The sequence below is a fragment of the Antedon mediterranea genome, chromosome 8, assembly GCF_964355755.1.
Source record: "Antedon mediterranea chromosome 8, ecAntMedi1.1, whole genome shotgun sequence".
Classification (NCBI taxonomy): Eukaryota; Metazoa; Echinodermata; class Crinoidea; order Comatulida; family Antedonidae; genus Antedon; species Antedon mediterranea.
In genome coordinates this window covers 3945210-3960013 of record NC_092677.1, presented here as the reverse complement: position 1 = coordinate 3960013, position 14804 = coordinate 3945210, and the positions used below count along the sequence as shown (strand labels likewise).

General features: G+C 34.1%; 2 protein-coding genes across 2 annotated transcripts in view; one reads left to right on the top strand and one right to left on the bottom strand.

Annotated features, from left to right (window-relative positions):
- Positions 1–14804, bottom strand: part of LOC140056460 (palmitoyltransferase ZDHHC23-like) — a 94643-nt gene that overhangs the window by 14997 nt on the left and 64842 nt on the right. The window lies entirely within an intron of this gene.
- LOC140056064 (uncharacterized) lies at positions 2226–4096 on the top strand. The gene is made up of 2 exons (XM_072101298.1): positions 2226–2903; positions 2997–4096. The coding sequence occupies exon 1, from the start codon at positions 2226–2228 to the stop codon at positions 2880–2882; it is 657 nt and encodes a 218-aa protein (XP_071957399.1). The 3' UTR covers positions 2883–2903; positions 2997–4096.

Here is a 14804-nt window from a genome sequence, read left to right as displayed (position 1 = left end):
GTTCGTAATTTTATAGCCGCCTGTGATCAGTGCCAACGGAAAGAAGTTTTAAAAAAAGCAAAAGTGCCACTTCAACCTATACCCGTAACAGATACTGCTTTCAGACAGATCGGTATGGATATTGTTGGGCCTTTGGTAAAGACAGAAAATGGTAAGGTATCTCATGACAAATTACTGAAAAACAAAAATGCTGTGACTGGATAAAAAAGCTAAATCAAAACGTAAAAGTAAAAAGCAAGAAGACATGAATGAAATACGTTCAGAAAACTTTGTAATTCATTCTTCAGGGCCTAAAATTACAGTTAATAATTAGTTCTGTTCGGCCTTTATTGTAATAGGGCTGAACTTAAATTTATTATTGTAAAGGCACAAGCGCAATTTCTGTGAGGTTTCTTGAAATTGTTAACTAAACTAAAATTATGACAGTTCTCTTTTTTACACTGTCAACAAAAACTAGATTTACCAAGAATCAGATGCTCTTATTATTGTCACCGGATTTACATCGATTATGGCTATACTGTAATAATCTTTATTTCTGCCTGTTTTAATTTGATCCAAACCATGACTGGGGTAATACTGTTCAGCGCATAGAGGTTTTACAACATTAGGCGCTATGTAAATCCACGATATTATTATTGTTCTTGTTCTTATTATATTTATTGATATTAATATTGTTATTATTATTGTTATTTCATTCGTACAGTTCGGGTGTTGTACATCTCATCATGACATTTTGACACTACTATTATTACGGCTTATTATATTATTATTTGCTGTGTTTCAGGTAATCGGTACTTACTTGTATTTACGGAGTACCTTACCAAATGGGTGGAAGCTGATGCAATTCCAGATAAATCTGCTAAAACAGTGCTGAGATCTTTTATTGATTTTGTCTGCAGACATGGAACACCTTCTATATTGATTACAGACCAGGGTAGAGAGTTTTGTAATGAGCTGAATGACAGCTTCTGTAAGCTGATTGGGGTAGACCACAGAGTTGCCTCACCATACCATCCTCAAACAGGCGGGCAAACGGAGCGCTTTAACAGAACACTTTGCACAATGCTTATGACGTTGACCAACGCAGACCAAAATGACTGGGATATACAACTCCCATACGTGTTGTTTGCCTACAGAACATCCGAGCACAAGTCTACGAAATGTGACCCATTCTCATTAGTTTACGGTAGAAAGGCTGTGTTGCCTGTAGAATTACGTATTTCCATCGTTTCGTCTAATAAAGATGACATATCCGGAACTGTTCCTTTAAAAATAAGAGTGGACGCTTTTTTGAAACTCAAAGATTCAAGGAGAAAGGCATCAGAAAATATCAAAAAAGCACAGAAAAAGCAAAAACATTATCATGATGCTGGTGTTAAAAGCAACACGTACTATGCAGGAGAGATCAAGTGCTCTTGCAGAATTCCAGAAATTTGTCAAGAAAGGGAGGCAAACTTAATGCTCGATGGACTGGTCCATATATTATAGAAAAAGTCCTCACTCACAATACATATCGACTAAAAGGAAGAAGGGCTATTGTTAACGGAAACAAGATCAGACATTACAAGTCCGATAAAACAACCTCTTTGAACTGTCCATCATCAAGCACTAAACAGAAATGTAATACCAATGATAAGCATCTCCCTCCAAAGAAACGAAAGCGAACGCCAGACATCCCACCTGAAGTAACGCACCATGATAACATACCTACATCCAAGAATGGTGATATCACACCGGATGATCACATTATTAACATACCTACATCCAAGAATGTTGATGATAACGATAACAGACCTACATCCAAGAATTATGATATCACACCGGATGATCACATTAACATACCTACATCCAAGAACGATGATATCACACTGGATAATCACGATAACATACCTACATTAGACAATGATAATGTCGCACCGGATGATGACCATGACAACAGTAGGCCTGTATCTGATAGTGATGTGGTATACCTCAACACGAAAACTTCAAGAAAGTTATTCTTTCCTGTCGATGCCAATTGGCAGCTTGAAAAGGCAGCACCATTTGGTATCAATGTCAAAAATTTTCACAAAACTCACTTAAAATGTGAAATGGACAAGGCAGCCAGGCCTACTAAAGTTGTTAATATGAGAGGGGACGGCAACTGTCTTTTTAGGGCTTTGAGTTATATTCTCTTTGGTGTCCAGAACTACCATGTAGTTGTACGGGATTACATACTAAACTATATGTCCATGAACAAAAACCTATTTGAAAAAATTGAATCCAGATCATTTGAACGATACGTGGAAGACACGAGAATGGGGGAATATGGGACATGGGGTTCGGACATCGAAATCATGGCATTTGCGACCATGTCAAATACGAATGTTTATGTTTACAGTAAATATGGAAGAAGGAAAGGGCTTCCACATTATGAATGGTTGAAATATGCACCAATAAGTAATCAGTTTGGTGATTTAGTATCTGAAAGAAACATCTACCTATCAAACTTATGTGCACACTTTGAGCCTGTCCTGGATGTAGACAAGAAAACTTATGACGCTGAATTAAAATACACTCGTACACCATACGCACCAATCAAAAACCACCTTGCACGGAAATACTGGGATATTGTATCCGATGTGACCCTCAATGCTGCTCTGGTAGATAATTACGAAGATGAAGCGGTAATGCGTTCCGAAGGCATTATGGACGTTATATACGTATCTGAATTCACGGACACACATTATGACATTGAAGCAGTCAACCATCTAAAAGATGATATCGATCCAAATATATTCAATTTGCTTTGTGACATGGAACATTTCCCGGAAAGGATTCATCAGAGCAACAATGAAGTACCTGGACAATTATATGTTGATTCATACAACGTCACTCTTTAACTGTAGGCCTACCTATGACCGGTAATCTCAACATACACAGAAGCATTAAATGGTGAAAAGGGTATTTGTTTACCTTATAGAGGTAAGTTTCGTTAATGCTTTGATTTTTTACAGGTGCTTCCGTCAAGAGGAGATTGTCGGCTTTGTCTGAAACTCATCGACGAAGAAATACCAATTGCATTTGTCGGACCAGAAAGAAGAACATAGATTCACCACAGCGGCTAATTAAAGCGTCACCATCTTTCATTGAATCAACGGAAGACGAATATCTGAGCATAAGTACGTCAAAGGCTCAAGGGGTCTAATGGCAGGTAACAACAGATCAAATACAGTGTGTCCAGTGTAAACATGCAATGATGTGTCATGCGCCCTGCTTTGATCGCTACAAGGATTAAAAAATTAATTAAAAAGCAGATTGTATAAAAGAATAACGCGACTAAAGGTCCGGTAAGGTAAAAGTACGTGAATTAGATTGTAACTAGTGTTTATTTTTATTGTATTTTTATGTTTAAAAAACTTTTTCATATTTACAACTCATATGATTCTGTTTCATAATGTTATGCAATTTTCTTCTATAATATGTTTTCTTTGGTCAAAGGGGCACATACAAACGTGCAACCTACCCTCGCTATGATCATCAACCTTGACGTGGTAGCGAGGCTTGCGTGCTTCCAATGTATTGGTAGCCAGACCAATGATGATCAATAACAAAGTAAAATAAATACAAACACACTTACTGAAACAAGTTTTAATAGCAATAAATAAATAAATAAATAAATATTTTTCTGTAACTATTGTTCATTATTATTACACTATTATTATTTTATCCTGTTAATATAAGTAATGATCAATGATATATAATTTATGTTTACAAAACTCGTTCATATTTACAACTCATTCTGACAAGATAACAACATTTAATATTTTTGTAATTCACAATTCATACATTTATTTGTAATGTATTCATGAATTTGCTTTTCCTTCATCCAATCTACATAGTAGATATATGAAACTATTGTTCTAACCACGTGACTATGTAGCATAGAACATTAATTCTAAACCGCCCGGTAATATACTGAAATTTAATTAATTAATTTGAAACGATAAAGATGAGGAAATCTGTGAGAATGAGTTAAAGTCGCCCCAACCGAGACTCGAACTCGGACCGCCTGCTTGATATGCAGATGTCCTAACCGTTAGACCACTGGGGCTTTCACGGTTCGAACTCGATTGGATAGCGACTCTTTAACATTCTCGGCGTGGTACGGCGGAACAGCACTAGTCCTCAGTTGTAAACACAACAGGCATAGAAATAAATTCCAAACCGCCCGGTGATACACTGAAAATGATTTAATTAATTTTTGAAACGATAAAGATGAGGAAATCTGAGAGAATGAGAAAAAGTCGCCCCAACCGAGGCTCGAACTCGGACCGTCGGCTTGATATGCAGTTGCCCTAACCATTAGACCACTGGGGCTTTCATGGTATTGTTCTTTAACTCGACCGGATAACGACCCTTTAACATTCTCGGCGTGGTACGGTTGGAACACAATACATATATATATATATATATATATATATACAGACAGTAACAAGTGTACATTATTGTAAATATAACAAATACATATATATTATATATATATATATATATATGTATATGTATTTGTTATATTTACAATAATGTACACTTGTTACTGAACTATGGAGAATTTTTTTTTTCCGAAATAAAAGAAGAATGAATGAATGAATTTATTTTCAATCTTTCTACATAACAACAAATATATAGTATAACAGGGGAGTAGCGGAAAAGCAAAAGTAAAGTAAATTTGAACCAGCCAAACATGTATGAAACATTATCCAGTAAGCACATTTTATAAGAAGCTTTTGTTTATTAAAATGGGTTTCTCTGAAATTCCAGAAGTTTATTAAACATTGAAAATAACACAATCGCCTTTAAACAAAATGCTGTTCAAAAAAAGAATCGGTTGAAGCAAGCGTTCTTATAACATCCGATAAAATGAAGGTTCAATAAAGTAGCCCTATTAACAAATGTATGAGGTCTCAGGCCTATCCCATATTAATTATTTTTATAGATACATTAATTTTAAGATTCCAGATACCGAATTGTTGTTTTTTTACATAACAAGTCATTTTTTCTTTGAATATAAATTCTGATTTAAGGACAAAATACTAAAATAAATACTTACACCAAAGGTGCATAAAAACGTGTTGATGTGGCGCTATATCGATGTCATTATCTTTGCATTCACCCTAGACGCACATAGTGTGACACCCCTACCATATTCTCGATGTGACGATCAATGTACCAATTAACATAATACTTCAGTAAAACTGATTATGTTTTTTCAAGAGATCAGCTATATCGTGTTGATTATAAAAAGGTGCAACTTTTAATTGATTGGGGATTAAACAAGTAAACTATTTATTCTTCTTGTCTTTACTCGTACAAAATAATATAACGGTCGCTAATTGGAAGTGTTTAAACTAAAGTGATCTATAATTGGAAGAGGACCCGTACAATTACTTGTTTTTTATCACATGATTATAAACTATTTATTCTTCTTGTCTTAACTAGTATTTATTCTTCTTGTCTTTATTCATACAAAATAATATAACGGTCGCTAAATGGAAGTGTCTTAAAGTAAAGTGACCTTTAATTGGAAAAGGACCAGTACAATTACTTATTTTTTATCACATGATTAAAATCTATTTATTCTTCTTGTCTGTACTCATACAAAATAATATAACGGTCGCTAATTGGAAGTGTCTTAAAGTAAAGTGATCTTTAATTGGAAGAGGACCAGTACAATTACTTGTTTTTTATCACATGATTAAAATCTATTTATTCTTCTTGTCTGTACTCATACAAAATAATATAACGGTCGCTAAATGGAAGTGTCTTAAAGTAAAGTGATCTTTCATTGGAAGAGGACCAGTACAATTACTTGTTTTTTATCACATGATTAAAATCTATTTATTCTTCTAATTGTCTGTACTCATACAAAATAATATAACGGTCGCTAATTGGAGGTGTCTTACAGTAAAGTGACCTTTAATTGGAAGAGGACCAGTACAATTACTTATTTTATATCACATGATTATAAACTATTTATGCTTCTTGTTTTTATTCATAAAAAATAATATAACGGTCGCTAATTGGAAGTGTTTTAAAGTAAAGTGATCTTTCATTGGAAGAGGACCAGTACAATTACTTGTTTTTTATCACATGAATAAAATCTATTTATTCTTCTTGTCTGTACTCATACAAAATAATATAACGGTCGCTAAATGGAAGTGTCTTACAGTAAAGTGACCTTTAATTGGAAGAGGACCAGTACAATTACTTATTTTTTATCACATGATTAAAATCTATTTATTCTTCTTGTCTGTACTCATACAAAATAATATAACGGTCGCTAATTGGAAGTGTCTTAAAGTAAAGTGATCTTTAATTGGAAGAGGACCAGTACAATTACTTGTTTTTTATCACATGATTAAAATCTATTTATTCTTCTTGTCTGTACTCATACAAAATAATATAACGGTCGCTAAATGGAAGTGTCTTAAAGTAAAGTGATCTTTCATTGGAAGAGGACCAGTACAATTACTTGTTTTTTATCACATGATTAAAATCTATTTATTCTTCTAATTGTCTGTACTCATACAAAATAATATAACGGTCGCTAATTGGAGGTGTCTTACAGTAAAGTGACCTTTAATTGGAAGAGGACCAGTACAATTACTTATTTTATATCACATGATTATAAACTATTTATGCTTCTTGTTTTTATTCATAAAAAATAATATAACGGTCGCTAATTGGAAGTGTCTTAAAGTAAAGTGATCTTTCATTGGAAGAGGACCAGTACAATTACTTGTTTTTTATCACATGATTAAAATCTATTTATTCTTCTTGTCTGTACTCATACAAAATAATATAACGGTCGCTAATTGGAAGTGTCTTAAAGTAAAGTGATCTTTAATTGGAAGAGGACCAGTACAATTACTTGTTTTTTATCACATGATTAAAATCTATTTATTCTTCTTGTTTCTATTCATACAAAACAATAATAACGGTCGCTAATTGGAAGTGTTTAAATTTAAGTGATCTTTAATTGGAAGAGGACCAGTACAATTACTTGTTTTTTATCACATGATTATAAACTATTTATTATTCTTGTCTTTACTCATACAAAATAATAAAACGGTCGCTAATTGGAAGTGTTTAATTTTAAGTGATCTTTAATTGGAAGAGGACCAGTACAATTACTTGTTTTTTGTCACATGATTAAAAACTATTATTACTCTTGTCTTTACTCATACAAAACAATAAAAATGGTCGCTAATTGGAAGTGTCTAAACTAAAGTGTTCTTTAATTGGAAGAGGACCAGTATAATTACTTGTTTTTATTACATGATTATTATTATATTGTTATTTATTCTTCTTGTCTTTATTCATACCAAATAATATAATGGTCGCTAATTGGAGGTGTTTTAAGCCAAGTTATCTTTGAAAAATAAAAACTAGTTTGGCATTATTAACAAATAGTGGTCGTTAAAAAAAGACAAGTGCATGCGCAATCACGATCAAAACCTGAATCTCAAATCTCAACCACGGACGGTATTCAATCCAAGGGTCAGACATTATTAAACGCGCCGGACAGCATTAAATTGTTGGAAAACGCCCGCGAACCCGTTGAAACATGCAATTGGACACTATCCAATGCTGAAAAGTGTCCACCCGGACACTTTTGAATGATGGACACATTTCAATCTTACACCGGGTCACATATACGGTATATTTTGAGTGCAGCAGAAACGGGGTACGAAATATACGGTATATTTTGGAATATACCGTATAATATCCACAAACGATGGGGATATTTATGCGGTATATATACCGCATATATATACGGTATATTTTTTATGAGACCCATTTCTGCTGCCAAAAAATATACCGTATATAAAATATACCGTATATATACGGTATATTTTTGGCAGCAGAAACGGGGCCTATGAATAAAATCTCGGATTTTACTAAGATGAATCAACTCTAGGCCTTCTCGAAGAAAGCAAAATATCGGCTAACGGTGAAAGAGGTCGTATGTAAATTTCGCATTGGTTCGGTATACCCGTCAGCTATAGGTTGATAATGCTATAGAACATACTGTTCAATGGTTCCTAAAATTAGTGTTCGTATCTCCAATTTAATTATTTTCAGAAACTATAATTTAAAGTGCCCATCAAATTCACTTTGATTTATCACTGGATTTTTATTGTGTAGTTATAGCAGAACATTAAAATAAACGACGTCATATTTGTCCAAATTCATTACTCTAAATGAACAATTGCATTATCTAAATTCAAAAAACACATAACAGTTATGTATAAATTACATTTGTTCAATAATAATGGTAAATTTAATTTAGAAGACTATAATTAGATACGTAAGTTCCGTTGATTTAATTATAGACGCCTATTTGTTTTAAAGATGTATTGCCTCAAAATATATTTTCTTCAACATTTTTGGTTGAATATGCCATTTTAATGTCATATAATAATTATCCATTTTGACCAAAAATTGGATCGAAAAAAAAATTATTTATCTGAAAAAAGTGTAATTTAAAGCAAAAATAGTCAAATTGGCTGCCAGCCAATGGATTTTTGGTTGTATTTAACCATTTATTTTGTCATTTTGTAAGTGACTGAGGTGATTAACTTTATTAAATGTACAAAATAACCTATTAAAGGTCTTATTTAATTAATCTTCATTTTTCATGTTTTTGGGGGACAATACATCTTTAAGCTTAAAAAAATATTCAGTGACAGAACGAAGATAAATACACATTTTACGCGCGCGCGTTAAAACATTTATAACAATGTTACGGCTTTCCACGCGTTGAAAAGTTGATGTTACGGCTTTTGTAGGCGCGCGCGTTGAAACATTGATATATTATGTTACGGCTTCTTTTGTAGGCGTGCATGTAGAAGCATTTATAATAACGTTAGGTATTTCGCGCGCGCATTGGAACGTTGATAACATTACGGTGTTTGTAGGCGCGCGCGTTGAAATGTTGATAAAATCTTAGGCGCGCGTTAAGAATGTTTGTACAATGTTTATTGTAGTCTTTATTTTTATAACGCTTCTATCATGTTCATGTTGTTGAGTTTACGACGCGAGATTAAGTAGGCATGCCAGGCACGTGAAAAGTTCGCTTCCCCCGATCACTTGTATCCACCGGAACGGTTTCCTAACGTCGAATTTCTTACCAAATTTGAATTTAGGAGCATCTCTCATGAGGGAAATTTTCAAATAATACCAAAGCAATATGAGACCAAATGTATCTATATCAAATACATTACGTGCATCATAGAGACGATGGAATCGTATATCTATATGTAATAAATACGGCAATATTATGGCATTTATTACAGAACAATAAAGAAGATTTTTACGATCACAGTCGCCAACTTTTGCTGTTTTAATAATTCAATACTATTATAGAGTTCAGTTAATTACTAAATTGAATATCAACTCTTCATGTCGCACTTGACATAAACTTTGTAAATATCTACTGTATCGTAGCACCACTCGGTTTTAGCAACGTTTTATACCGTACACACTTCAAATGCGGCGTTTATTTCAATGTATGCTGCATAATAAACAAGAATATTTCTTACAAAAAACGCTGCTCGCTTATTGTTATTGCTAAGGTCAAGTCTGGGGGTCACTTCATCACGCCTAGATACTTCAAGTATCCTATTACAAACAAAAACTTCAATGGACTGTTTTGATAATAATTCAATGATTATCTGACAGCGAATTATATCATGGGACTCATAAATACAGTACCAGAATGCTTTGGGATTTGTCGTTAGACTCTTTTCTCAGCCGTTTTTGGATTCAACAGTTGGTACCAATAAATTATAGTGGAGTTTCCATTTTAACAAAAATGTCAAAGTGTAGTACTATAAAGCTGCTTGATTTCATCTAATGAATGAGTCATCTCGTGTGACGTAGCGGGCTAGAGCAGCAGCGTGAAAAGCTATAAAAATGGAGTAAACACATTGATAGTATAATTGTTTAATAAGTTGTACTATCTATATTCATGATAAGAATGCTATTTGAATCTTGTATTATAGATGTATTGTCCCCCCCCCCCTCCCCAAATGAAGTATAATTAAATCAAACTTTGAATAGGCCTACTTTGGATACGAAACGATAAAAATGTTCCAATTTAACCAAAAACCAATTGGACTACTTTTTGCTTTACATTTTTCTTCAAAGTGGATAACTATAATGTGACATTAAAATGGAATATTTTTTAGGGGGATAATACATCTTTAAAAGGGTGTCAGTGTCAACAAATTAAAAATTAAATTAAAACCACCCCACAATCTTTGTGGGGGGACATGACAGAGCTACTTGTATTGATGGTTAGGCCTACTAAAACGCATTACTAAACTGTATTCTTTACATAAGCATCCTCAAACAGACCTAATTATAAGGATCATGCTCGTAACTGTTAGCAAAAAAATAGACTGGAATGCGTTTTATGACCACTTATCCTGTCGTAATGTATAAAATAACACCATAATGCTAGGCCTACGTTAATGACCACACAGTCATCAATAATAATGACATGTATCTGTTTTGGGCCTACATGTCATAATGTATAGAATAATTCAAAGTTACGGTGATCAAATTAGTATTGAAACTAGGCCTCCTAATTCATATGTTACCATATGTCAATCCCACATAAAATGACTACTACTACTACAAAGGGAAGGCGATACCGTAATAAATTTCCTGACATAATAAGTATAGCCTATACGTATTCTTTTTTTGATAGCATATAAGACTTTCAGACCACTTCCTGGGGGACTGATTCCTAAATACCTCAATGGTTCCTCATCGGTTGAGAAAATACGGTATTTTGCACACACAAAAAAGAGGTAATTAAATAAAGGAAAATCTTAATACCCACTAATGAAGCATTAAATGCCCACGATTTTCAAAGTAAAACACATTATAAAAAATTCGTCAAACAACTATTACAAAAACATTTCAACACTCATGCATCGCACATTACAAGCGCCAACTCACAGACGTGATGAATAATGCATCTACGTACGTACCTATAAAATTTAACTTAATAACAACTTAAGTATACAAGTTAACAAGCTTCATTTAAATGCGAATACATACGCATTTTTTTATGTAAATTTGGTTGATGCGTTATACTATTCATCATCATTATGATCTAATACCGTAAAAGAAAATCGTGTGATTCTCACTCACAAAAGTCCTATTAAAGAAGGTTCACTTATGTGACAAATCAAATCAACATTTTAACCGCGGCGCGTCCTTTCGAGGAATAATAAGTCTCTGTGGATGAACGTATAGATGGAACTGTCTCTTAAAATGGCAGATGTAAAATTCAAGGAAGAATTAAATTGGCAATTGGTTGGAGTTTAACATTTTGTTGGTTATTGTTTGTTTTGTCAACAAAACGAAGAATGGGCGTCTGTAATTACATAGTTCCTTTCGACAAAATTAGCAATGTCCCGAACGGCGCCCCGTACCTTTGGAACACCATATTCGGAGGACACTTTCCTTTGAAACGAATAATAGGAAATACGTTTCTTTCTGTTTAAATAATACAATTCTTCATTTAAAAAGAGGTAACATTGACCCCAGATACTAGCCTCGTTGTTTGTGTTTACTTTATTCATCTTGCCCATGCATGTGTTCTTTTATAAACATCATTTTGTTGTTTTACGTCCTTCAGCTTCGCTATTATTGATTAAAATATTAATATTTATTGAAAATATATTTAATGGTATGCGATCTGCATATCAATCAACCTTATTTTAGGATGTCATACGGCATACGTTAATTAACATAATCTATCTTATGAGAAATCGTCTTTTCGTTATTGAATTAAAAACAATTGGTAAAAATTACAGATGGAATAATATAATCGAAAAGTACACAAACGAAAAACGAAAAACATGGATTTTAATAATTGATACTGTACTATAAAAGTAATACTGGATTACGTCATCATCGAAATTACAGACATATTGGGATATAATTGAAAAATACATTAGAAATATTAATTTTGATAATTGATATACTTGTCTATAGAAGGTAATACTGAATAACGCCATCGATTAAACCCAAATAATCAACCTACTTCCAAGCTACAGTAAGGTAAAAGTACATTCAGAAATAAAATTGAACCTTCTAAAAAAAACGTCGTGCCGCCGATTTCGTTGGCGGCCGTAAACCGGGGATATCTTGGTGTAATCAATTCATTGTAATTAATAGGCCTTATTTAAAGTTCATTCAATTTCTAACTAATTACACCTAGCAGGTTATGAGGCAACTAAAGAGTACAATTGTGATGAATAGAAATCAGTATTTGTCTGAAGATATGTGTAGACATAAAGAAAATTGTCTCCTTACTAAAACAGTCATTTAAAGTTAATTTACACATTGCGTTTAGTAAACTTTGATCAATAAACCTCGTCGCAAACCTACATAGAAACAGTGCAACGCACGTCGTTTATGAACACAGCAACTAAACACACATAGTGTATTATAAAAACATCTGAAATCGTGTATAAACGAACTCCTAACGTAAACAAAAATGCTTCATGACACGATATGTGACATTCACGACACCTTCGTAAAAACTACGACACCGTCGTGAACACTACGACACCTTAGTGAACACTACGACGCCTTTGTAAACACTACGATACCGTCGTAAACACTACATCACCTTCGTGAACACTACTACACCTTCGTGAATACCTTCACCGTTACTTTCTTAACACTACGCGTCACCTTCTTGAACACTACACGACACCTTCGTAAAGACTACGACACCTTCGTAAACATTACGCGTCACCTTCTTGAACACTACTACACCTTCGTAAACACTACGATATCTTCGTAAACAGTACGATACCTTCTTGAACACTACTACACCTTCGTGAACACTACGATACCTTCGTAAACAGTAAGATACCTTCGTGAACACTACGATACCTTCATGAACACTACGACACCTTCATGAACACTACGATACCTTCGTGATCACCTCGTAACTTTCACTTCACCGTTACTATTTTAACACTACGCGTCGCCTTCGTGGACATTACACGTCACCGACGGTAATGAACATTACACGTCACCGACGGTAGTGAACACTACACGTCACCGTAGTGAACACTGCGTCAATATTATGCACACTACGTACCATTCCTGTACACTTCACGTTCGTAAACACTACGTCACAAAAGCGTTCACAAGCAAGGATGTAGACGCAACGAAAGCAAGTTGACAAGCGACAGTTCGAATACTTTATTACTTGTGATTGGTCAACTCACTTACGTTTCGTTACGTCCTTGCGTTGCGTCTTAAGCCTGGTTCCCACTAGAACGCAACGCAAGCGTTTCAACCAATGACAGGCGAAGTTATAGACAGTTAGCAATCGCAACCGAATAAGCCATCGCTTGTGATTGGTCAATTCACTTGCGTTGCGTCGCTAGTGGGAACCACGCCTTAGTGGAAACCGAGCTTTATGATATATACGTGTATTGGATACGTGTTAAAGTTACTTTTTTTCATCTCTAACGTTAATAGATGGTGTAAACCACAAATGAAATCAGCCTGTAAAGTCGCTAAATGTTCGTTCATTCTCAAAACCAATTAAGTCAGAAACAAATTAATGTTTTGGTTTTCAATAAGCCTAACCTTTTCAATTATACTTTGATTTTACATTCGATACTTGACGTCACCAATGACGTATTATCATCCATTATAAGACACAATTCAACCAACACTACTGGCGCAAAAAGTAAGAACACGCTAGCCCCCAGAATGTGTCTGCGACCAGGTATAGGTTATCTTGGGTAGGCCTATATATTTCAGTTCATTCACTCTTTTTATATACCTATAAATAGTATAGTATTTACATCCAAACAAAGAAAGAATCCCCTGATCTTTAAGTTCCACATCCTATTTATGACGTAATCAATGAACATGAGTGCGCATTAAAAAAATTGTAAGGAAAGGCATATATTTTAATTTTTTTATTTTTACCAATCGGTTTATAGTACAGACTGAAACTCTGTGACGTCGTGTTTATTCATTGTACGCATGCGATTGATTGTACATCAAAGCTAGTGAAATAGACAAAAAAGGCAGCAAACATTAACTAACAAAGATTTGATAACCGGATAAAAAACTACTCGATTGGTCGAACCGTTTTTCTGCGCTACTACTGACCAATAATAATTGTTATTTATTTGTTTCTCATAAAATATTACTTATATAATAATATTGTTTACGATATGAATGATATCGTTTCATGGAATTTATAATATTTTCAAGGGGTTGTGTATTGTGATTTATGCATTCTACTTCTGTGATGTAAGTATGGTCCCGTGATATATGATAAGCAATATCTTTCTCTTCTGTCCAAAATGGTCCCAGGCGTTCACCACACACTAAGTGGCAATAAAACATTGTATATTCTTGACGTCAATAAGAACCAGAAAAAACGAAAAGTTAGCGCGTACGACTTGAACTTATTATCATCATCATCATCTATAAAGAGTTATTCGTAGATAGAGACTTGAATATGGCACGCCAGGACGGACATAACTATGTTAAGTTGACATCGCTCTTGTTATTATATTGACATCGCTCCTGTTGAGTTTACACATCGCTCGTGTTAAAACTCAACACGAGCGATGTGTAAACTAAACACGAGCGATTTGTAAACTTAACACAAGCGATTTTTAAACTCAACACGAGCGATGTCAGCATAACACAAGCGATGTCAATTTAACACAATTATGTCCGCCCTGGCGTTCCATACTTAC